This window comes from Neodiprion fabricii, chromosome 5 (genome assembly GCF_021155785.1).
Source record: "Neodiprion fabricii isolate iyNeoFabr1 chromosome 5, iyNeoFabr1.1, whole genome shotgun sequence".
In the NCBI taxonomy this organism is placed as follows: Eukaryota; Metazoa; Arthropoda; class Insecta; order Hymenoptera; family Diprionidae; genus Neodiprion; species Neodiprion fabricii.
In genome coordinates this window covers 35,221,610-35,246,778 of record NC_060243.1, presented here as the reverse complement: position 1 = coordinate 35,246,778, position 25,169 = coordinate 35,221,610, and the positions used below count along the sequence as shown (strand labels likewise).

The window sequence follows — 25,169 nt, the reverse complement described above, 5'->3', positions numbered from 1 at the left end:
CCCTGAATAGTATTAAATTACAAATTTTATATATGATTATTTTTTCAGTCGAAACAAGCAAGCACAATTATTAGTGGTATATACACACACACGCGCGCGCGCGCACACACACACACACACACACACACGTATATACACAATGGTACAAAGTTGATATGTTTTAGGTAATGCTTATTTGGAATTAAATATGAATTTTTATTACGCATTGTTCTATTCTTTGTACACTGCACAGTACTTGATGTGTGCCCAATAATATTGAATCATGTCTGCAAATGAGGCGTGAATCATTGTTGTGTATAATAATATGTTTATTATAGTGTTTTTCCACTGCCACTGTCCGGTCAGAATCTAATACATTAATTATGAATTGTATTGCGCTGAGTTTGCCCCCAATTTACACAATTCGTGTAAATTCTAAGTACGCCAGAACAAGTGGGAGCCGTCAAAGGACATTACTATTTATGATAACTATAGGATACTTGATACTGTTTAAACATCTAACTGACATACCTATATAGGAGCGCATATATCCTATCTTTGCCAGAATTAGCCACCCTGAAAGCGTAGGTGTAGTAGGTACAATAGATGTCATGCAGCATGGGTTATATCACAGACGTATTATGATAACCGACTATATTATGTTGTTAAGTATGTACAGCGATGTACAGTGGATGCCTTCCAGGTTATACTGACAAGCTACGTAGATATATCGAATGATATCGCTCTCCGTTGTCGCGCGTCAATGATTCTGACAGCTTGCTGAAAAGCAATCATAATGTAGGCTTGTAGTGTTCTATATACCTATAGTATAGTATGTACTTTTCATTTTGCGTCAGGGTGATATAAAGCAGTTTGTTCTTTTGAATCTGCCCACCGATTGGTCAAAATGGTGTTTATCGCCCAACTCCCCGACGTTCCTCTCTGCGCCATTCAATATCATTCGTATCATGACATGTGACATTGGGTGATTGTAGGTACATATAACGAACGGACTTTACCACATTTTTTTAAAGTAAATATTAACATTATCCGTACGGTTTTAAAAGTTTTACTTGTAAACTATAATGAGACGAAAAATTACATCCAAATTAAAATCCTTCGAAGTTTTCACGACCAGGTGTACGGTTGCGTTTCAGGGCATTGATAAGCAACTGTCAACGGGAATTCAAACTATAAATTCACGACTGGTATAATTTATAATACGATATATCTTTGGAACGATCATCAGTAGATAAAGTTGCACGGGAAAGCGTAAGAGAAGATTGAGTCGCGCAAGGATCAATATTTTGCTTTTATGGCGAAGAATGTTGACCCATTTAGATGTACGTCTGTAAATTATGCGTTTACCGCATTACACCGCGGGCGTTACTGCGGCAAATTTTTGACAATTTCGAATTTCAAATTTCAGTTCGTACTTTCGGTAACAAACCGTGGTGGTCGCAGTATTACTTTCTGTCTTATCGAAAATAGGGAATTAAGTCACCGCGGATCAGCTCCCCGGAGACAGCAGCATAGTAGATACAAACGCTGCACGAGCAGTGAGTGGTAAATGAACCCGCGAGAAGAGAGCACAGCCTTAGTATTTCTCTTATTTCGCAGCCAAACGACGTGCGTGTGAATTGGTGCGTGGAGTTTTTGTGCTACGATCATTTAACACCTACTGCTGATTGCTAATGGTTTTATATCACACTTGTACAGCAACACACACATGCGCACTCACTCACACACACTCACGCGCGCGTGCGTACTTTATACGTATGTCAAGCCGTTTCAATATTATGTCTATGTATTTTTCTTATTTATGGCCATACGCGTATGTACAAGATTTTCAATTCATGCGACAAATGGAAGATGCGTTTTAATGTAGCGTATCGTCGTCTTTGCTTTATAGCTTTCGGCTACTTTGATAACGTATGTTGAAATTTCTGGTAACAACAGAGTAAAGTTATATAGTTTGAATTCTGTGAATCTGCAAACTGCATTTTTGAAGGGTGATACGTTTGCCCGTAGTAAAATACGACGCACCTCAGCCTTCTGCATGATATAATACACTACACCGTACAACACACACACACGCACGCACTGCATGTATAAAATAGGTGCTTTCTTAGATTTGTATAAATCAGGTACGATATATTTTCAGATATGTATGTATTGTACATTACTCATGCCTCTACTTGCTGATGCGTCTAGGTGTGTCTCTTTAGTGGAATTATTTTAACGGTGATTTAGGGTCAAGAATGCAACTGCCTAGAGCCACACATAGTTGCATAGGTATTCCAATTACGAGTTTCGTATGATCTCTACACGCTGTACGGATAACACCTGGTGTTATGGAATATTGTAATGTCCGATCGAAAATTATGGTAGAATGTGTGCATGATGATATAAATGTGCATTTGTATCATGTTTGATTCCAACATCCTGTAATATATGCTACAGTATCGCAGCGAGTCTTTGTTTCGAATAGAGTGATAAAACGATAACGCAGTATATTGACCATTGATACGGTCATTGTTTATGTTTTCGATATTTGGACGGCATTAATAAAAGATATCATCGCCTTCCTTACTTTTTCTCGTAACCATGTACAGCCCATACGTGCAATATAATATCACATTCTAACGTATGTTCGCTGACCGGCTCAGCTGCAATTGCTTCGTCCTGGAAATTCTAGCAGTTCGAATTTTTTCATCAGCGTTTACCTTCACGAATTCACTGAAGCGTACAAGTGTCCCCTGATAGCTGCAGTTTGCGGCATTGATTGAATTGTGAAAAAGTTCTGTAGTTTCTGCACTATTATAGGTCATATGGTTGTTGAAGAAAAGACACGTTTCTCTGTACATTAAATTCTTGAAATGCATCGTGATTCAGTCTGCTTTATGAAACCTATATCTCATGCATGTACATGATTTCTTTACACTTCTGTACATTTATCTTCTCAGCCGACAACGATATTACTTCAGCAGTTGAATTATTTGCGAAGTATAGGCGAGTATTTACAAATAAATATACATACACTTGTAATTTAATGAACATTTGTGGTGCGTGCATAACATTCCACGTTGCTGCAACGAGAGAATAGAAATAGACTTTGAATAATAATCTCGATTCGAATTAAATTACGTATTTATATGTTAAGGTCAACTGGGTGAACGTTTAACTTGAAGCTCGGAGGCATCTCTTATCATTTGACCTTTAGACTTTAAATAATGACAACGTGATTTATTCGATCATCTTCAATCGTTGCTTATGTACGGGGCATCCAGGGTCTTAAAGACAATCATATTTCAGGCCAATCACCGTAAAATATTCTTGCAAACTGCTCAAACATGAAGGGGATACCAAAAGAATACAATCAACATTTTTCATTGCATATAAGACACGAGGGGGATATTGAGAAGAGAATAAAATATTCATTGAGCTATATGGTATAATTCCTCGCTGTAACCAGTATGTCAAAATTATTTCACAACAATATGATCACATTATGCATGTAGAATAGTGTGTAAATTTTTATAATATTATACGTATCTGCATCAAACGTAACTGCAGTTTCTGTGCAGAGTAGGTATTATACTTACTTCCAAAAGAGTTGAGATTGGCCAAGGCAGAGCGCTTTGTAAAATCAGCATCCAATAAAGAATTACCTGTGAGAGTCAATCGTCATAGGCTCGGAGGTAATACTTGTTCACGTGTTGAAACCGAGATACCCGCAAGACTGTTGTATAGTATTCCTTCGGGATCGTAGTGGATTCCATCAATCCGGATTTAGTCACCGCAACTAGTATATAGAAATAAGATGATCCAATCGTTGATGCGTTCGTTAGCGTATATGAACTGACGGGCAATAGCAACAAATACATTTATACTTATTGTTAGTGACCCAGGACCGCCTACGCATATTTAGTTGCATCAATCGATTCCTTCCTCGTTGCAGTGCTATAAAATTCTATATCGCAATGTGTTGTAAACCTATAACGTGAAAAATCGGTTCTTAGATATCATAATGTTGATTCACGATCTACACGTTCATTAACCTACACTGTGTGCGATTTAATGCAGATATAATACGATGAAGAAAACTTCCTGCAAAGATCACTCCAGGAATGAGTGCATTGAGGTGGAGGACATTTCTGAAAGTCGGAGTTACGGCCGTCGTCATAGCAAAGGGGGTTGTTCGGAAAGGGAAACGAATGACGATCAAGAAATTTTTCAGGTAAGATTCAAATTATTCGTGACGAAAATAAAGTAAACATTTAAACTTGCCTGATTTCTTGGGTGTGTTTGCGTTGAGGAATGTTGAATTTTACTCGTACAGAAACATCGGGTTGATTGAGTATGTTTTTAACCATCTTGGAAGGGCTTGGTCTTGCCAGGTCAGAGATGAGTGAAACGCATTGCGGTAATAGCAGATAACAGAGTGAGTTTGAAATAAAAAACAGCTGATAGCTTTCAGCAGCATCTCCCTCGATCTCTTGGAGTGAGAATTCGCCGCAATGGCATGAAAAACCACTAAGCGATAGTGGAAACAGCGCAATTCCAAGTCGAGTGAAATTCAGAGTAATTTTATTCACTCCAAGCGTTTGGAGTCCAAAAGTTCACTCTTAAGGAGTGAATATTGATTCTATCATTCGAGTTTGGTTGTTTTCACTTCAAAGAAATTTAAAGAGTATGCTGATCGAGTATATTGCTTCACTGTACTCCGTAACCGAAAAAGTTATTTACGAACATCTTTTTGATGAATGTAACTTTTTTTCTCTGATGTTATGAAAATTCTTACGGCTAGCATAAAAAAGAACACTTCAAGCCAGTCCAATAATGTCTATCTTTTAGCAACGGAAGTTTTGATATCTTATTCACATCGATTGTGAGAACAAAGTTTTTAGGTTTATAGTGGCAACTTGACTTGGAAACTGTTCGGGTAACATGAAGTTGCTGTGCCGGAAATATGCAGTGCCTTTTTATAAAATATATTATACTAGTTCAATGCTCTGACCAAAGCAGCAGTGGTTTTGAAAAAACTGACACGATGCGAACAGAGTGCAGTTTATTGTTGTCACAAAGGATTTTCATATAGTAGAATACCTGAGAAAACAAGAGCTGTCATTTTGGAAAGTCCTGAGTTATACCAAAGTGGTGTTAACTATTCTCCTGAATCTCATTTTCATTAATCAGGAAGTCGAGGTGCAGATGGTCGTTCCACCGGATGGTGGCTGGGGTTGGGTCATAGTTGCAGCTTCTTTCATGTGTAACTTGGTTGTGGATGGCATCATCTTTAGCTTCGGCGTATTTCTAGTTCACATTTGCGAAGAATTATCCGTTTCAAAGGCACAAGTCGCCCTTGTGGGCTCTCTGCAGAGTGGATTCTACCTGATCACTGGTTAGTTTGTTTCGGACATTTCCCACCAACGTTGAAAGAGAAATCCGGGCGTATGTATCTTACGGGAAATAATTTTTTCACATACTCAAACGTAAAACCAGGTGGTTTTGGCCACCAGCTGGAAATGAACAAAGGGCGCTATTTCTCCACTGTGGGCAAGTAGTATAATGTGTAACAAGGAGACAAACTCGGTCTTTTCGGACCGAGCCCAAGTTTGTGATATGAGCCGTAAGTCAGCCGAAGACGAATATTTCAAACACGCGAGGCGAAAAAACCGTTGCCTCCTTGTTGCACACGATTCTTTATACAACAAGAGTGTGTTACATGTTTTTTCAGAAAACGCGAAATTGGGGTTAGGGTCGCGTAATGTCAAATTTGTTCGCCACAGCGCATGGGCGAAGTACAACAAAGACCACTTTTAACTCCTAGGACTTGAAAGTGGTCTTTACGGTACACCGCGTATGCGCATGTGCAGATTCACTCGACCGTCATAGAAACGGGTACTTTTTGTACGGAAAACACGCATAGAAAAACTCGTAAACCATACTCGCGTTGTGTAAAACTGTTTTTGTCTACTGGCGGAAGAATATTTTGCCACCAGTGGGCAGATCGTCTATTTTGTGTATTTTCAGCAGGAGGCAAAAATCGCCTAATTTTACATTTTTATCGTGAAAAATATCATGTGCAACTCGTGGGCAATGATGATTCTGAGTGAGTGTGATAACCGCACTCGCTGAGAATCTTGCCTTTTGCCAACTCGTTGCACAATATATTATTGCCCGTAAAGCCTAAGATTTGTACAAACTATTTTTAACATCATCAAGCATCGGACAACAGTCGAGTCTGGTGATAAATTTGCATGGTATTTTTCAGGCCCGTTCGTGTCGGCGCTAGCTAACAAGTACGGATTTAGGCTGGTAGCGATGCTTGGCAGTGTCATAAGTTGTTCAGCTCTAATTCTGGCATTCTTCGGCCAGTCGATTGAACTTTTGTGCATCTCATACGGTGTTTTGGGTAATTACGATTTATCCATTTTACTCAGTGTTGCAAAATATCTAGCACCTTGTCTTTTCTTTTAACTTCCCTCTACATATAACATGTCTGATCGACTCTTTACTTATATTATTTTCATCAGGTGGGATAGGAGCTGGTCTCATTTACGTCCCTGCCGTGATATCAGCTGGATTTTATTTTGAACGTTGGCGTGCTTTAGCAACAGGCATAGCAGTTTGCGGATCAGGAATTGGTGCATTTATACTAGCGCCAATCACTAAAATCTTAATTAATCACTACGGTTGGAGAGGAGCATTTCTCATTCAAGCGGGTCTGCTCATCTACTTATTCATATCTCCGTCTGTTATGTATTAATTTTCAATTTACTGGACACACCTACTTTTCTTATCGTGCATACATTTCTGGCCTTACATGTAATACACACAGGGCTATTTATCGGTTGTCGTTATATACAATTGCGACTAACACAGTCGATTTCACCTGAAATTCGTATAAGCAGTTCTCTCTAATTGCTTAAGGGTCAGGCTTCAGCAACCAATAAATGACCCCGTATATACCAGGTATATACCTACGGCACTGGCATATACCGTAGATAAACACATACAGGCATGTTAACTTGATGCTGTCACGGTGCAGGAATGCTGCTGAATTGTGCGGTTTTCGGAGCGTTGCTTCGACCCTTGGCACCGTCCTGCGTGAAGGTTTATAAAGCTACTGAGGAGAAGACCGAGATTGAGATGGTGCCATTGTCCAGGAAATCTGGTTCTGCGGGTTGCCTCTACACGACACAGCCATCCGGACGCCGACTCCTTGGTACAAACAACAATACTGAATTTGCGACCGCCGCACAGTTGCTTGGTAGCAGCCCTAATATCGTAAAGTAATGAAATCTCATTTTCCAAACTTTCGCAACTACAGGATATACTACAATTATACCGTATATTTTGAAACACAGATGAGCAGAGATTTAAAAGGGATTAAGCGGATAATTTTCAATCCATCATACCTCTTTTGAATAGAAGAGATATAATATTTTGCAGTACAGATTACACCTGATATGCGTCCTAAATTATTCTCCCACCCAGTCCCACCCACACGGAACACTCTTATTTATCAGAGGCCCATATACATGATCCACAACCCTATGAGTGGTTCATATCCACGGTGGATCTCTAATAGACCTTTGTAGAAATTCCCTACATTTACGGTCAGATTAAAGCCAGTGATGGATATCCACTGGATGCCTATGAATATCCATGCACATAAGTGGATATACTATAGACAGCCACCAGGCGGCGAATGGTCTTTCCCTTCTCTCAATATAAAAGAAACCTCCAAATTATACAAGCTACCAGCAATTCTGACTTTTCTTTTACTTCGAATTCCACCCAATATTTACGTATTCGGCTGTCCTTAAGTGCCTAGTCTGTGTTGTATAGGTCTTAGACTTTTCGAGTAGATGACATAAAAATAACGTCGACTAAAGGTAATAATTTCTGACCCATTAAATCCATGATATCTCCAATGAAGATCTGATAGAAGATAGAAAGATGATAGAAAGAACGTCCATTGGAGATCCAAATTTATTCTCCACAAAATTCATGAAATTTCTAATGGAGACCTATCTGAATATCTAGTACAGTTCTATTAGACGTATAACAAGCGGACATTTAGGTCTCCAATAAAGCTCTGATGTACATAATTTTGGTATTTAATTAATTGGTTTAAATGGATGTCTAATAGAGGTATTGCATATCCATCACGGATGTCCATGGTACGTCCATTAGAGGCAAAAGTTCCGTGTGGAGATATCTCTTTCCATTATGCACTTTAGCTGATATATGTTAATTAATTCTGCGCAAAATCGACTAATTGTAAGCAAAAATCCCGATGGATGACAGCCATCTATTATGCATATATCTTCAGATTTGTTGCTCATGCATCCTGTTATAGCTGCAGATCATTGCATTCACTTCACAAAGAGAGCCATGGAATGGGAAGGCAAGTGAAATCCAATCACAGTAGTCTCGACAGATTGTCGGAACCCGTACTATATCCAGATGTGAAAATTCTTGCTGATCAAGAATTGAAAACCGTCGAGGAGGAAAACAATTTGCTGAGCGGTGACTTGGAGCGTCTCAATGGGCGTGTACCGACAGTAAATAATTTGACTCTCGGTAGTAGTTGGGATTTGATATACGTTTGTACTCGTGAATCATTTTAAAATATTTTACTGTATCCAGAATGAACGAAGACATACAGTGTGCGTTCGCCGAGACAGATCCAATTCCGACACAAGTCAAAAGTTTTACAAATCAAGACCGGCCACTGCTAGCAAAGACAACATACAGAGACCATTTTATAGGGATGACATATTCTACGGTGGTTCATTGAGGAGGTTGTCTCACTACAAGTCGCAGGTAAAAAATAGTACCTGTAACAGTACGGTTCTTTTATCGGTCATTGTTGATAGTTTAACGAAGATATTTCGTTTCAATCAGACGTCTTCGGTTGGATATCACATGTCGGTGACCCGACTCCCAACAGAAGCAGACGTGGACGAGGAGAAGAGTGGAGCTTGCTACTTGTGCCCCGAAGGAGTGCGACGTATATTGGTGACAATGCTGGACTTTAGCCTTCTCAAAAGTCCCTCATTCCTAACTCTGGCCTTCAGTGGCTCTTTAACCATGATGGGATTCTATACGCCTTTCACGTATCTCCCAGGTAACCTACAACCACGGGCCGACTTACTATCTATTTACCTCGTCAATTGCTTTACGGCATAGCTGTTTATAATCGATATTGCACGAAAGGTGGTTCATATTAATTCGATTCCAGACAGAGCTATAATATCCGGTATCGACGAGGGAACAGCGACGTTCCTATTGTCCGTTATTGGTATAACCAACACTATTGGGCGTGTTGTCTGCGGTCTTGTCACGAGCTTACCAGGTGTCAACGCTCTACTCGTAAACAACGTGTTCATCAGTATTGCTGGTATCGCCACAATCGGGTCCGGATTGTCTTTTAGCACGGAGTATCAGTTCATTTATGCAGCCGTCTTCGGCTTCAGTATTTGTGAGTGATACCACATGGTACTGAATAATACTAAGAGCTTCGTTATTCAAGTCTGTTTACTTTCCTACGCTTTATACGAAATGTTGAGGTTGAGCTATCAGTGCAGGTGTGTGATACTGATTAAACTCAGCTCCCGCACAATTCGAGGCCGGTCACACTATGATGATATAATTCTGATAGTCGTCAATTTATATACTTTCACATTTTGTATGCTTCGTCTGGTTGTTGATCCATTGCAGTGAAACCAGCATTGAAACAGACTTGAATAAAAGTCCAATTAAACTCGATGAAAATTTAATATACATATTATACCGATATAATGAATATTGTATTATAAGTATAGATCAGGGCTAGATACATTGATCATTATCAAGGTTTTTCCAGATGTACGATTGATACAATTTACTTTTTTAGCTGTATTTGCCGCACTCAGGACCATCTTGATTGTCGATTTGATAGGGTTGGAGAAATTAACGAATGCCTTCGGGTTGGCGCTATTATTTCAAGGTGTCGCTGCGGCTATTGGTACACCTCTTTCTGGTAAGAGAAAAGTGCCAATATCCAGATTTATAAATGGGCAGTCTTTTCGAAGGTGAGAAGCTGTAGCAAAGATAATTTGTCTACATCTGTATATCGAATTGCAGGTGTCTTCATGAATATTACTGGAAATTATGACGTTTCGTTTTACATTTCTGGCTCGCTGATGCTCATTTCAGCAGTTATCTGCTACCCTTTGGAAAAAATAAATCGATGGGAGAAACTTAGAGGTAACGAAGGGAGTCTGGAATCACAATAATGGCTGAATCGGAATATCGGCCTGTGTATGAACGCTCAATACGCGGTCCCAGTTGAAAAACGTTAGTGAGTGATAATTTTTACAAAGTATAAATAAGTAAGTTGAGTATATTTTTATACACTACTTGTACAGTTTATATCAACTTGGTAGTCTACATTATTGCGCATAAAAACAAAACAATGAGATAATGTAATTCTACTGTGTTAACTTTGTCTTTGGGAAAATAATAATGAAACAGATACTAGGCATGATATGTGGATTTATGCTGTTATACTAAATTTAACAGTATAGCTAATTGCTTGTAGATTCACGATTGAGCTTCCTCGGATAAAATACTGAAACCGTGGGTAATGATAATGTGTGCGGTACTGAATGCTTTTGTTTCCTAAGGTTCTATAATCATTGTTCCGTCTTTAATTTAAATTTTAAACGTTAAATAATCATCTGCTCTTTGTTGGTCAAACTGCTTAACAGGATCCGTTCGGTTGTTATCGGAGCAGCTGAAAGAAACATAATATGTATATAAATTAGTAACTCTTGAGTGCACGAGATTAGCTGCCAGCGCCAGATCTGGTTGCAGTGGGGGAGGGGCAGAGGAGGGGGGTTACGGGCGACTGACGATGTTTATAGCAGCTACAAATTGTTTAGATAAAGGTACCTACTTATAGATAAAGGTACTTACGTAGATCGTACCACTTCTCAGTATTTCCAGCATCAGCCCTGGCAGCGTTTATGGCGTTACGAATCGCAAACATAATTACACAGCTCGTACACAATGACGGCTCACCGGTAGCTGTGGATCCAAAATTTGTGGATGTACAATAGCCGCAGGTCAATCACTTAACTTTCATGTCGCGTTTTTGCATATTTTAATAGCTCTTAGGTAAATGATACTAGCTAGTCGAAGGTATGGGTGGAAATGTGAGAGCTTAAAAAATAAACGCTACCCCTGCGACCGCTGATATAATAGATTATTTTACGTCTCCGCCGCATGCCAAGTTCGGTAGTTGGTAGTATATGGATATGTATTAAAGACTGTAATATGGTTTGTGATGCGACCTTTCACAACGGTGTGACAACGTTTCAATCCTTTTCACAAATTGAGATTTATCAGTCCGGTAGGAACTTTCAAAAATGTAATCAAACATTACTGTACACTTCTCATGTAAAACCCTGAAGCTTGAGTCAACCACAAAAGATGATAGCAGCGGGTATGCAAGATTCGGGGATTTCTATTCGAGTTCGCACTTACGGAATAATTGTCCGAGCAATCTCATTTCGAAAGCAAATGAATCAAAAAACAAAACTAAGTTATAATATTCGCCTTGATTTATAATCAACGTATTTTGATAACATTCTGGCATTTAATTTTTGCACCTGGTTACAGCTACAGCTGGTTATTGGTTTTAGATAGAACAATATAAGATCAAAGATATTAGGTTTGTCATAGGACAACCCATAGGAACCCGGTAAACAGGCCGGAAAAAACAGGAATTCTGTTCTAGAACCAATTAGTTATAGAGCTGTATACCATTCTTACGTTTCTTACTTTGTATCACGAATAAGACAAAAATACCACTATACCTTTAGCCCTCAGAACTCCAAGTGGATTCGGAGCATTTCTGCGAAGTGAGATGCGAAAATCAATAGGTATATCCTTGGCTCCGGGTGGTTTGTAATTCTGCAAAACATTGTTACGCCTAGTTTGAACTCCTCGCGCATGAATTCGTAGGGTGAGAACAACATTAGGGACCACCCGTATGTATGTAACGAAAAGTTATACCCAAGTTCTATTGTTCGTCAGAACTCCTGTCTCTGGGTCGTATATTAAATCCTCACTGGTCCAATATCCAAGACCCATGATAAAAGCGCCTTCAGCTTGTCCAATATCCACCTCCGGACTCATGCTGATGCCTGCGTCTACCATTAGGTCAACTCTGGTTACGACGTGCTGGCCAGTAAGCAAATCCACTTCTACCTCACCTACAGCGCATCCCCAGATAGCGTAAGGTTTCACGTCATCCTTCGTTGCGGCGAACCTGGTACATTGAAGTACCCTCAGTTCATGTCTTATGTATGTGCAATGTGCGTTTATTATTGTATATTTTCGAATAACGAGTGAATGTATTATAGGTCATGATTAATGTTCAACTTGAATATGCAGTCGAACCGTCTAGCGTCTTACTTACATGTACCGTGCACATAAATCAACGTCCTTCTGATGAGCCGCGAACACCAGATCTTTCCACGTTGGTTCATGCAATTCTGTTTTAATTGGTTCCAACCTCTTGATTAGCTCTTTGCACGCCATCATCGTAGCCTGTCAATGAACATTAGATCATTAAAGATCCAATTACAGATGTGCTTTAGACACAATGTACACTTGTACAAAGGAAGCATTTAGGAAAATATAGTTATAACAGCGATATATTTCAAAGAATCGTTCAGGGATAGATCGAAAACCACGCATGTATACCTTGCCACGTTTCATGCACCAGATATCCATTATACAGGGTGATTCAATTGAAACGCCGAGAATGGGAGGAGCTTGGTTGATGAATTAAGCCGTAACCCTCAGCCAATCCGGTGTGAGTCAATTGAAACTCCGAGAATGGGAGAAGCTCAGTTGTGTTGATCAAAGTAAGGTTCGAAGTTTACATACAGGTATTCAGTGATAATGAGAAATATAGTCACGATATGACAACAAGAGTTGTGTTAATAATGATGGCTGGTAAATTGTATTAAAGTAAACAGTGTTCAAACTGCTCTCATTCTTTATTGACACATACTGACTAACCTATTCAACTAGCTAGGCCTGTGAGTAAACATGACTTTCATATGCTAAGATGAACCTAATTGTTGACATTTCGTGCTATCGTCTTTCCATTATTGTCATATCTACATTATTGTTTCTCATTCACAGTGAGTATCTACATGCAGACTTCGAACCTTACTTTCATATCAACACAACTAAGCTCCTCCCATTCTCGGAGTTTCAATCGACTCACTCCAGATTGGCTGAGGGGTACGGTCTAATTCATCAACTAAGCGCCTCCCATTCTCGGCGTTTCAATTGACTCACCCTGTATGTCCATTGTCCTTCTCTAGATGGTCAGCCGACCACACACAGCCGGACCTCGATTCTATGGATAACTTGGGATCGGATTCCACAGAATCCAGGTTCCCAGAAAACCAATCCCGGCGTTACCTCAGACCCCTTCCATAGATCCCATCTACCCCCACTCTTGCCATAAGGGAGGAGAGTTGAGGTCCGACTGTACACATATTCGACAGGTCCTACGGAAACAGAACGTATTTTGGCGGACCAGATAGAACAGTCGTATCTCAAAAGATGCTACAGCAAGTGTATACAGAGCTTTATACACAACTTGAAGCATCTTTTGAGATATGTCTGTTCCAGGTTACCCGGCAGAATACGTCCGTACTATCTGGCCCACCAAAATACGTCTATTTCCACAGAAACCATCGATAAAGAGGTATCTGTGGCTCTGTGCGTGTGTGCGCGCGTCTGTGTGAGAGTATGGGTTGTAGGTGTGTTGACAAGACAAAAGTACTGACGTATGCACAGGAATCGCTGGTCCAGCTGCCTCCAGTCACAGTATTATTAGGTGATGTCAGATTGGTGGTTGGCTTTATCGAAATCATCTCCAAATCAATGCCAAGAATATAGGCAGCCGTTTGAGCAACCTAAAGCATACGATACCAAATGAAGATCACTCAAGCACGCACGTGTATGCTTAAGTTATACGCCTCGTTTTAAATCGTGCATCGTGCAAATAACATCACTCGTAAAGTTATGCACACTGTCAGTTATCTGCGTACCTTTGTATTGATTCCTTGACCACATTCGATACCCCCGTGAGTAATTGCTACTGTTCCATCACGAGCATAAACAGACACCAGGACATTAAATTGTCCGTAGAATGTGAACGGGTACTTCATAGGTACCATAGCAATACCTTTTTTCTTCCATCGATTCTCCTGCGAAGAGAAAATCGCTCTGCATTATGTACAACTAACCCAAATCTTTCCAAAGTTGAACTTCAATGAGGATAAACTTTCGTTTCTACACGTACACGATTGAAACTCTCCACGGCCTTCCTTCTCATGTTATAGTCGGCAGTTACTTTCAAGTCCTCGATAAGTTCGTTCATAATGCAATTGTCGGCCGGGTTCATGTTTACACTTCGAATATCCATGGGGTCTTTACCAAGCTCCCTAGCAATATGTTCCATTACATTCTCAGCCAGGGCTATACCCTCCGTGGAGGCTACAGAATACGACGCAGAATGTTAGTCATGCCGAAAATACATGCGTGTTTGAACAGTACTCCTGCCAAATTATAATTATATTCTACGCACCCGGCGCGCGGCAGTAGGTGTTTGTAGGTAGGTCGGTTCTGACCTCATATCCCTCGCGGGTCCATGTACTTGTGTCGTAACAGTTACCACAGTGATAAGCTATTACGGGACTTGAAGATTCGTTGAAAATTGCACCGGAATTGGACCAGTGTTTTACGTTTAGATACTGTATCTTCCCGTTAATGTCAACGCCGACCTCGTACTCGTGATACGACGGAGATCGTTTCCCAATCGAGCTCATGTTACTCTCGAGTGTCATCACGAATCTGGCCGGTCGGTTTAATTTGTGGCAAGCCAGGGCACATGCGCAAGCTACCTGGGCTGCACGCGATATCTTAGCCCCGTAGCCACCGCCTAATCGCTTTACGCGTATGTTGATGCTAAGGGTGAGGATTGTTACATTTTTGAAATCCATGCTTTCATACAGATTTGGAATACAAGTGAATCTGTGAATCTACAAGAACCCTTATTCTTTTCTGAACACAAGCGATATGTCAATGAGGAAATGAGTAGAGATTCGAAGTCAACCCCGTTTGGACACCACTCGATTACCTAGATATCAGCATTATCGGTACATCAAAAATTATCGAAAGCTGTATTGGACACGAGATTCAGCTGACGCAGATCGATTCTACACAGCCCGATCGGCTGACACAAGCGGGACTGCGGGCGCGGCCATCCATCTAGCGCCACAGATTGAATAAATATATTTAATATAGTCAATTGAAACCAAAATTGTCAGACCTGGAAAAGTAACGCTGAAATTCCATTTTCAGACTGAATGCGGAAAACGAAAGATTCTTGTCTTAGAAGTTCCGTTTTTGATTCAATATTTGGTGTCTGTTGAAGGTGTGTCCAGAATACCGCTGGTGTCCGATCGGGCTGTGTCGAATAAAACTTGATATCCAATCGGACTGTGTCCAATAAATATCTGTGTCGAATCGGTATGTGTCCACCTTCGATTATCTTTGATGTCCAACAACACAATTGGTGTATAATCGGGTGGCGTTTAAACGGGCCTTTCCCGAGATTCGTGGTATACTAGATCGTAAATGCGTCCCGGGATTGGTGGGCGCGGCTGTCACGTGGTTCGAGGAAGATCCACATGTCGACGATTGAGTTTCCTAACCATGCGGTCATTGTTGCTGCAACAATGTTAAGACAAAGGTCGCCCGGGCTTCAGGTAGCATCGGCTACCTCATTCGCACTCGTGACCAGTATTCGACGAATGACCCTGCATGTATGATCCAATGACCACGTGTTCTAGCGTCAACTTTTGAACAATTTAATCCCATTTGACTTTAAACGGAGGCATTGACGACGCCCCAACGACAGAGATACGTGACGAACACGTGGCCAAGAGGGTGCAACATAAGTATATAATTATGAGAGTTGAATGTAAGATATCCGTGGTACGAAATCTTGCATGCACCAGCTCACCTGTTTTGCGGTACACCCAGGCATGTCGCAATAGCAATTTGATTGAGGTCAATATTTTGTGTCGACGTGTATACGTCTATACCATCTTCGACGGGCAAGCAGACACAAGTCTGAGTCTCCATTGTATAGTGATATTGTCCGCCGCAGACGAAATCCCCCTTGATCACGTATTTAGTGTCAGTTCCTGCACACCATAATTAACACAAGCGTATGTATACATAAAACGGTATCACGGTCTTACATACAGGTCTGGCAACTCCTATGCTGGGAGCATACAATCATATGCGTACTTTAGCAACGACAAGTTTCAGTCCTAGTGGGGCCAATAGTTGTCGCTGCGGTTATAATATCGTGATATACATAACCTCAATATTGGTATAAACCGCGTTTGGCGACTAGTGCTGTCCTTGTCTGAACCACCATCTTACATACGAACCCCCGGGCCGTTCTTGCCCGCGCCGGTGAAGATATGAAGATCGCAGCGAACCTAGTGGAGACCAGTGAGCTACCAACGAGTTTCAATAAGCGACTTACCCCGTCCACTGGAGTTTCCAGACCTGTATTGAAGACCGTGGTTTATTTCTCATTGGGTGCGTTCCGATATTAACTCCCAGTGCTGTCTTTCATCTGTTTTGTGCTTCCAAGTTCATGAGTAGCTCTGCATCTGTTCTAGGGAGTCTTTAACGCTGCCAGGTAGTTTCGGAACGCACCCATTTTGAGACCCAGTTAGTGGTATCGCTTTGTTCGTGTTCAGTCAGTTCACTATCAGTGCTAGTCGGCCGGGTCAGGTGCAATTAGATGGGATTTCCCCAGTACTATACCTCTACTTTCAGCTGGTATAACGACCGGAGTAGATATTCGGCTGTCATCTTTCGAGGCAATTGCATCTTCGATGGAGACGATTGCCTTTTTTTCAAATGACCCGGTATAAATTACTTTTACTTTGTTCACGGCTTCGTTAGCAATTGCGTTACTCGATGCAACTATCATCCCAAGCGGTTGACCGGCGTACAGAACTTCCTTATCCGCAAACAACTGGAGTACGTTCAAAGAAAGTGGACGTCAGTAATGCCGTAGTAACAATATTGTAGTTGCATATCTTGTATTGGACGTACATAATTCGTATCGACTAGCTCAGTCAAGTCAAGGTTAAGTTTGATTTTTGGACGAAAGAATTTTCCTCATGGCGAATAGCTTACGGAGGTATTTACAATAAAAAACTTGTGCAAGTTTTTTTCGACAGTAAATATTTCGGTCTCAAAAAATCAGTGATGTAAAATTTATTTTCGCAGAGGCAGAGAGTACCTGCACGGTTTAATTAAAAATTTGCTAGCCTTGAAGTGAAGTCAATATTGTGAATTTGTTAATTAATGTTTGGAAAGTTTCCAAGATCTGATTGTCGTGAAAAAGTGCCAGTAAGTTTTGAAATTGAAATCACACTTGCAGATACTTGAACAATTCGCGTCTTGGGAAATTGTTAGTACGTTTTTTGATACAAACTCGCAGCTACTCCATATAGTAAGCAATAGAATAATCTACAAATATATATATGGCAGCTTACGGGTTCATTGAAGGGCAGATAAAATATCTCTGCTTCTTTTGGTATGAATACGTTTTTTCCCGGCACATCCGATACGTCATAAAAGGCAATAACACCTTTCATTTTCTGAAATTACGTATATACAGATTACCGCTCTGATCTTATGGACGTCGCGCTTGTCACGAGAGGGTAAAAAATACAATAGTCAAGGGCAAGACAATCGAAACACAATAATATCATTCCTACCATAACCTCCGTTGTGTCGACGTGCTCGATGTACCCATTCGCAACGTCAGTCAGTACAAAGGCACAATGTACTTCGTCTGGCATTGTCTTGATGTCGTTAATATAGTGAGCCTCGCCTGATGTTTGATATATGGCCTCAAGTTTCGGCAGTGGCTTATTCAGGGGCCATATATTTCTATCCGTATCAAAATCCTGCTTGCCCGTTGATAACCCTCGTTCTAAAATCATTCCCCCGCTTCGCAGTCTTGGGTCAACATTGTTCGGGTTTATGCTTAAAACATACTGAAACCCGGGAACGATTATCTGTCATCACGATTGTTTAATACGTCCGCGACTCCTAACAATACAACATAATTGTTCCAGTACAACTTACTTTGTAGAATAAACCTTCAGCCAATATTTTCCGAAACTCGGAAGAATAATCGGGCAGTATATGATCTGGGTTGAGTTCGTTGTGCAAAACTTGGATCGCCCTCTGGAAGACATCGTTGGTTAACAAGTTTTTACCCTTCAAATATTCTTCTGTTTTGCGCGCGTGAAGCTGTAATTATTTACAACATTTCAGTTCGGGGCTCGTTTGGATGCACCGAAGATACTCACAAAATCATTTCTGATTCCACCGATGATAATGTTTGGCATTTCTAAAACCTTCCCACCTTCGTCAAGTTTGAAAAGAAATCCAGCGTTAACGTGCGCATGCGCGTTCTGCGCTCTAGGCATTATCTGTTCCAAGTTAAAAAGAATTTGATGACGTACGGATCACGTCGAACAATAAGAATAGCTGAGTTTCACAACTGGAGGTATACAATGCATAGTAATTGCATGGCATTTACAGCCGTTAAACAGTAAATAGATTTACAATTAGTATACCTTGAAGGATCTGAATTCGTACTCGCTTTCGAGGGGCGGTAAAATAATGCTGTATATAAGTTTATGTCTCATATCCATTTCAAGAAACTGTATAAGATTCACACTCAGCTTGTCTGTAGGATTTTCAACTGAAAATTATCAATTGTTATCCAAGATTTCTACGTGTAATGCAGTCAACACGATTAATGTAGTGTAACGTCACAAAATTGTCAAAATTCTTACGGATGTGGAGTTGAACACCAACGGTTTCGAGGATCAGAAAAATATCGGATGGGAATTCATGGTGCTGATGTTTTATCATCAAGTTACCAGCCAAAGTGCCTATCTGAAATTTTTCTCCAATTTGCAAATCAAATGCAAACCATTAAACATATGTATACCTCTATCCTCGACAGTAGTATGACATAGCTTACGTTGCGTACGGGGACACTAGCGATCAGATCGATATGATCCGCTAACAGATTCAAATATTTGAATCCCTTGTAGGTTGAATATTTCTTAAAACTCTGCATGGCTTTCGTCAGTGTTAAGTTAGCGCCAAATGCCAAACCGATCTTGGTTAACTCGACCCGGTGCAAATCAGGTATATCATTCACATCGATGTAAAGCTGAGACTTCTTACTCCTGTATACTCCTAAAAATACAAAAACTGCGATTATACTTGTACCTGGGAATAATATTAACGGCAGTTGTTTGCTGTATCATCACCATGAGCTGTATTGCCACCGTGAAGAACGTAGCTTGCGTCAGGATATTTCTCAAAAATCGAAAACAACCCGTCTACGGTAGGAACTTTGTAGAACTCAGCATTGTCAAATATTATGTGCCGAAACCCGATGCCTTTGCTCTTTTGTATCGTTGCGCACGAACCGCTGCAGCTTTGCTCGGTTTTTGAACAAACCTTTATTTCACACAACTCCTACAAACATATTTTCATCCTTCATAAAATTCGGAATTTCAAAGTGACTTGTGGTAATTTTTGTATCTTTGAACTCAAATCGTATTTCACCTCAATGTCTCGAACCTTCTGTGTTAATTCCAAATTAGCGTCTGACGCGAGTGACTTAAAAGCATCTAGAATCGGTCTGTACCCAGTGCACCTACATATGTTACCTCCAAACGAGTTTTCAATATCCTTCATTGTCGGCTGTTTTTTTTCCCGCGACAAGCTAGAACAATTGGAACCGACACATATTGTTCATAAAATGTCCCTCTTGACGGCCACGTTGAACGTAAGCCGATAATATCTGCGTGACAGCGTGTAAATCATCATTACCTGTACATATTCATAACCATCCCAGGTGAGCAATAACCACATTGCGAACCATTAAATTGGGCCAATCTTGCTTGCACCGGGTGGTACCCCGAGCCGCGGTTGCCTACGCCTTCTATCGTCGTAATTTCCCACCTACCATTCAAGAACAAAAAGCTGAAGATATTGGATAATTATACCTTGATCTACACTATGCTGCACATATAATATTCATATGATTATCAAGAACCACATGTACAAAGTTGCAACTATAACGGATAGAATAATAAATATTTTTGGCATTCTAGTATAGTTTTACACTCACCCATGACAGATTAGAATGGGAACCAGACAGGAGTTGACTGCCATTGTATTGCCGCCAATATTCACGGCCACAATGCATACTCCGCAGCCACCCTCGAGGCACATAGCTTTAGTGCCCCGGAGGTTTGCATGCTCGCGAAGGTATACGTTCAATGATGTGCCAGATGGTGTACTTTCGTCAACTAAGGGATGCAGTTCGTTAATTCGGTGTATTATACAGCAGTATTATACACATAATTGTACGTTGTACTTGCAAAAAATGTATTATTTGCTTATGCTTATTTAAGGGGTTACGTAGGTTTTAAAGGCCAAAAAAAGTATATCTTCTCTAATTTTTTTTTAATGTAATAAATGACACATTTTAATAAAATATAAAAAAACAATATTTTATAAAATTTTTATTAAAGAATATGAAATTTTGGCCGTTGAGTATTGGTTTTCGAAGATCCCTTAGAAAAAATTATCGGCACAGTGGTCAGGATAAGTCATGATAGCTTCATATGAAATCAAAAACGCAAATACTTTCTGTTAGCACGTGAGTATAACTCATAATTGAACGAAGGATCCTTTTTTCTTTCATCAAAATTTGCTTTGCAAGACAATACATGGTCTAAATTTTTCCCTAAAATCGTACAAGTTGCGTATAAGACTATAACAAAAATTATAATTTCAATTTTTTTGTTGAAACCTTCGTTTCATCACAAGCTGTAGGTAGGGCAGGCGGGGTCACTTGATCCGCATTTTGTTCAAATCAGTGTAAGGTGCATTCAAAGAAATAATAACAAAAGAGTTAATTTTAAATCAGTCGTTTATGTATTGGACTACATATTGAGATCAAAAAACTTTAACAAATCCGTTGTTTACTATACTAAATTTACCTTATAATGAAAACAGTCATATGGCTCATAAGACCCCACAGGCCGGGTATTTTGAACCATCCAACGGGGTCACTAGAGCCATTGGGTTATACTAACTTGTCATATTAAAATATATGAAACATAGAAACAAAAACAAACTTAAATAAATTTCGTATTGAAAAAAAAACACTTAAATAGTTTAGTTACTGTCACAGTTCATGCAAACATAAAATGCACTGACACCAGAAGTGCACTTATCATGAGCCCAATCTCGGCAACTAGTGCATTGTACCCACTCTTCTCCTGGGAGACTGATTGAATAGGACTCAGCGCACACTAGACAAAAATAATCATCCTCTTTGGTGTCTGACGGAAGTTTTGTTTTCTTTACATTTTTTTTCTTCTTCTTATTAAACTTTTTATTATTTTTCTTAACGCGACTAAATATTAGAAGTCATTTGAACATGACTAAACATGGCTCATTCGACCCCAATTGTTGTGTCTCAAATGACCCCTTCCCCGAATTTCATTTAATATGTTAAATAACTAAAAATTTATTGAAAATAGTTTATTTATGAAACTTAAAACATTAACAGTAATCCTGTTAAAATCACAATATATGTACTTACTTGATGACCGTATGATAATATTCGTAGTTTTTAAACCAAATTTCAGTGGCACGATGTTTTTTTACTTTTAGCACTAAACTTCCAACATCACGTGCTCCTACCCAAAACAAATGCCGGCCGGCGACTAATGCAACAGTGGCGCGGGTCCCTCAACCCCCTGCTTCGTCTTATACCACCCACACGTAGATATCACACACCGTGTGCATAATACTATAGGTGGAGCACTAGACCCCGCGGCTCAACAGACCCCGCTCTGCCCTACTCATCTACACGGAGCGAAAAATCTGAGAAAAATTACCCTGCTGTTACTAATCGTGATGTAAAAGACGCCTAATGCAGTTTTTATTGATGCATGTTAAAAAAATTATAGGTTTTTATGAAAAAAATTACTACCTCGCTTAGAAACTATGTATTTCGGCAGCACAAAATTTAAAAAGTGAAGACGCATTTTTCTGATTCAGCACGGTAAAAACTGCATTAGGTGTCTTTTACATCACGATTATAACAGCAGGGTAATTTTTCTCAGATTTTTCTCTCCGTGTACTAACAGAAAATATTTGCTATTTTGATTTCACGCAAAAGCATCATAAGTTATCCTGACCCCACAAGGTATATTTTTTCTAAGGGGTCTCCGAAAACCAGCTTTCAACAGCTGGGTTTTCAAATTTTTGGATAGAAATTTTATAAAATATTGTTTCAATATTGTTCTTTGATATGCTTAAAGTTGGAATATAATAATTCTTTTAATAAATTTCAAAAAATTAGAGAAAATATATATATTTTTTTTTTTTTTTGGCTCTTCAAAACCCATGTAACCGCTTAAATGTTGCGTTCCGTAGAATATCACTTAGTTGCTAATGATAGAATGAACCCCGTGTTCTTTCATAACCGTCTCTACTATTTGTAAAGAATCACCTTGTACAATTATAGCAAGCTTATCATATATAATTTTTACCATACTTCACGTGCAGATAATCGTTTGCGTTAAGACTGTGATTTATTAGATTTGCAGGAACTCCTTTTGTAATTACCAACCTGTATACGGCACGCCATTTATGGTGAAGGCCACTGTATCTTGAAATTCGCTGTAACGGAAGAGAAAATGAAATCCACGTAATTATGCATTCATAACCAGATATTTCATTTTACGAGCTTGGTATTATGCAGTTAAACAACTATTCAAATTAACCACTTAATGTGGTGAAAACACGAAAATATAAAACATCGAAAATATAAAAATCTAGTGGCAAAATTTACACTACGGATGAGAGAAGTGATGAGCATTGTTTTTAACAATTCGAAAGCGGGTTTCGACGAAAAAAGTCCTCCAGCACAATGGACCAAATTTCAGTAATAGTTCCGATACCCAGTCGGGCCGGTATATACTTCTCACCTATCACAGCTTGATAGTCCACCCATTTTTGGATCTCGTTGATATGATTGTTACTCGAGAATTAACGAAAAAATGAGAAGACTCGAAGAAACAAGCGCAGGGATACACGTCCTGCTAGCAAACATGACAACCGTATGTATTGCTGCTGGGCGCGTGATGCGCCTAGCATTTATACCCGTGTTGAACGGGCGGTGCGAGCGCTGTATTATAGCATAAAGGATAACTGGCAGTTGCCTAACGTGCTTACAAAGTAGTGGAGGATGCATATGAATCGTGAACTATTATAGGTTCCTGTTTCATATTACGGCGAACCAATTACCGTTAAACAGATACCGCACACACATGCGCGAATCATTAAATTGCCCCTGTAATGTAATAATAGTTCGTAAAAAAGTGGCGACGGGGAGTTATATTATGTATTTATGTTACGTGAGTATTTCGTATGCTCGCGGACGTGGTATGGCTGAATTTTTCCGGACGTGAGTTATGATCTGTGCCATGCTGTTAGCCGCGGTGTAAGGAAACAAGGTGTGCTCTAAACGGAGATGCGCAGTAGTAATGTCACGTAATCCCCACATGGCATCACGACAAGAATTCCGTTTCTCCCATAAAAAGTACAACATAACTTCTGTAACCGATTATTTAACATTTCAAGATTATTCCCGGCCCCGTCAAATACGGTACGAACGTAAAAATGAACGGCTGTTTTATAGCTTTTAAAAATAGTGCTCAAAATAACGTCATGTAAGCGGCGGGGATTCGCAAAAACGCAACTCATTACCTTACACCATGCTGTTAGCAGGCCGAATTTCATCATTTAAATCAGTTAACTGTTCGACTTGGGCGCAGGGTATCCGTTATATAACTATTACACATTACGAGTAACTTTGCTAGTAGGCTGCCATTTTCGCTATACCTGCTCATATCGTCACTTCAAAATTACTTCCTAATACGTCGTTACTCTTCGTGCCTAACTGCAGTAAAAATATATAAACTTTACTGTAAAACTACAATAGCAGCTGTTTGACAATGCTATAATAATATTGCGCCAATTGCTTACTCTCAAATTTTACAATCATTCCGTTGCATATAAGTCTATGCGGAGAAAATACGGAGACATTTTTCGTTTTTACGGCTGTATCTATTAATCCGTTGCTCGCAGCAACAGTGTTTCAAACAATTGATCCTATCTTATTTGGAATAGGGCAATTTTCGACTGCAAAAATTAAACGCCTTCCTTTTTTTGTGATTCATGAGTTCAAAAACGTTTTTGTCTGAGAATCTCTTCAAACGACTCTTTCTAGGCTAATTGCACCTCAGAGTACGCAAAAAAACAACAAACTTTTAAGCGTTGTTGGACCAACAGCTGAGAATATACGAAGAAATTTCTAAGAAATTTTAGGTTTTTTTGGCTGTGAGTTGTGATCCGTTGTTCACAGCGAATTAAATTGATTCGATACACCCTTTTAGAACTATAAATTAGATCCCGAGGATTGCAAAAATAGCCTTTAGAGCATCATAGGACTGACAGCAGAGAAACTAGGAAGAAAATACGGAGAAATTCGATTATTTATTCGAGTTAATCCAGGTTACATAAAATAGTAAAAATACAATAGATGCCTGATATATCATGTCCTGCAAAGGTGCGTTGTAACTGTACGCAGGTCGGTACTTGAATAATGGATACTTACAAACTACGTTAATGGCTACTTGAAACAATATTTCTCATATTCTGCTTAAGATAATGTATCTATTTTTTCCTTATATAATAATAAAATTTCTTATGTAATAACCGATCACTTTTTCGCACTTCTTTTTCTCTTTCATGTTAATACTATTTGGCTATTTGCTGCACACTGACACCCGAACATTCGTACTACAATTAAGGCATATTCGATAAACTGAAACTGGACTGTATCTGGAAGTTTTTAGCTATGAAATTGCGATTTTTCTTCCCCACCTCTT

The 25,169-nt window shown here is 39.6% G+C and overlaps 2 protein-coding genes across 20 annotated transcripts; one reads left to right on the top strand and one right to left on the bottom strand.

The window, feature by feature from the left end:
• Positions 1-729: 729 nt before the first annotated feature.
• On the top strand, positions 730-10,522 carry LOC124184091 (monocarboxylate transporter 12-like). Of its 10 annotated transcripts, none has more exons than XM_046573525.1 (13): positions 730-1,622; positions 2,946-2,991; positions 4,066-4,219; positions 5,179-5,383; positions 6,257-6,397; positions 6,519-6,740; positions 7,034-7,277; positions 8,351-8,555; positions 8,641-8,817; positions 8,899-9,121; positions 9,236-9,475; positions 9,890-10,015; positions 10,120-10,522. In XM_046573525.1, exons 3-13 carry the CDS (start codon positions 4,076-4,078, stop codon positions 10,269-10,271), a joined length of 2,079 nt encoding a protein of 692 aa, XP_046429481.1. In that variant the 5' UTR covers positions 730-1,622; positions 2,946-2,991; positions 4,066-4,075; the 3' UTR covers positions 10,272-10,522. The 10 variants fall into 10 exon arrangements, with proteins under 10 accessions (XP_046429481.1, XP_046429480.1, XP_046429476.1 ...); XM_046573520.1 differs by lacking the exon at positions 730-1,622 and adding an exon at positions 1,722-2,126; XM_046573521.1 differs by lacking the exon at positions 730-1,622 and adding an exon at positions 1,722-2,274.
• LOC124184089 (xanthine dehydrogenase/oxidase-like) lies at positions 9,785-23,372 on the bottom strand. Of its 10 annotated transcripts, none has more exons than XM_046573507.1 (24): positions 23,205-23,362; positions 22,847-22,896; positions 20,327-20,507; positions 20,026-20,157; positions 19,759-19,918; positions 19,458-19,668; positions 19,163-19,383; positions 18,972-19,074; positions 18,750-18,877; positions 18,480-18,602; positions 18,253-18,420; positions 17,880-18,182; positions 17,655-17,759; positions 16,915-17,128; positions 16,094-16,277; positions 14,654-15,033; positions 14,369-14,562; positions 14,115-14,273; positions 13,851-13,979; positions 12,461-12,591; positions 12,055-12,310; positions 11,856-11,952; positions 10,954-11,064; positions 9,785-10,206 (listed from the first exon to the last, which is right to left on the bottom strand). In XM_046573507.1, the coding sequence occupies exons 1-24, from the start codon at positions 23,228-23,230 to the stop codon at positions 10,202-10,204; spliced, it is 3,771 nt and encodes a 1,256-aa protein (XP_046429463.1). In that variant the 5' UTR covers positions 23,231-23,362; the 3' UTR covers positions 9,785-10,201. The 10 variants fall into 10 exon arrangements, 8 of the variants coding, with proteins under 8 accessions (XP_046429463.1, XP_046429460.1, XP_046429462.1 ...); XM_046573504.1 differs by lacking the exon at positions 9,785-10,206 and adding an exon at positions 10,359-10,771 and having other exon boundaries at positions 23,205-23,361; XM_046573506.1 differs by lacking the exon at positions 9,785-10,206 and adding an exon at positions 10,359-10,771 and having other exon boundaries at positions 17,880-18,161; positions 23,205-23,361.
• Positions 23,373-25,169: the final 1,797 nt, after the last annotated feature.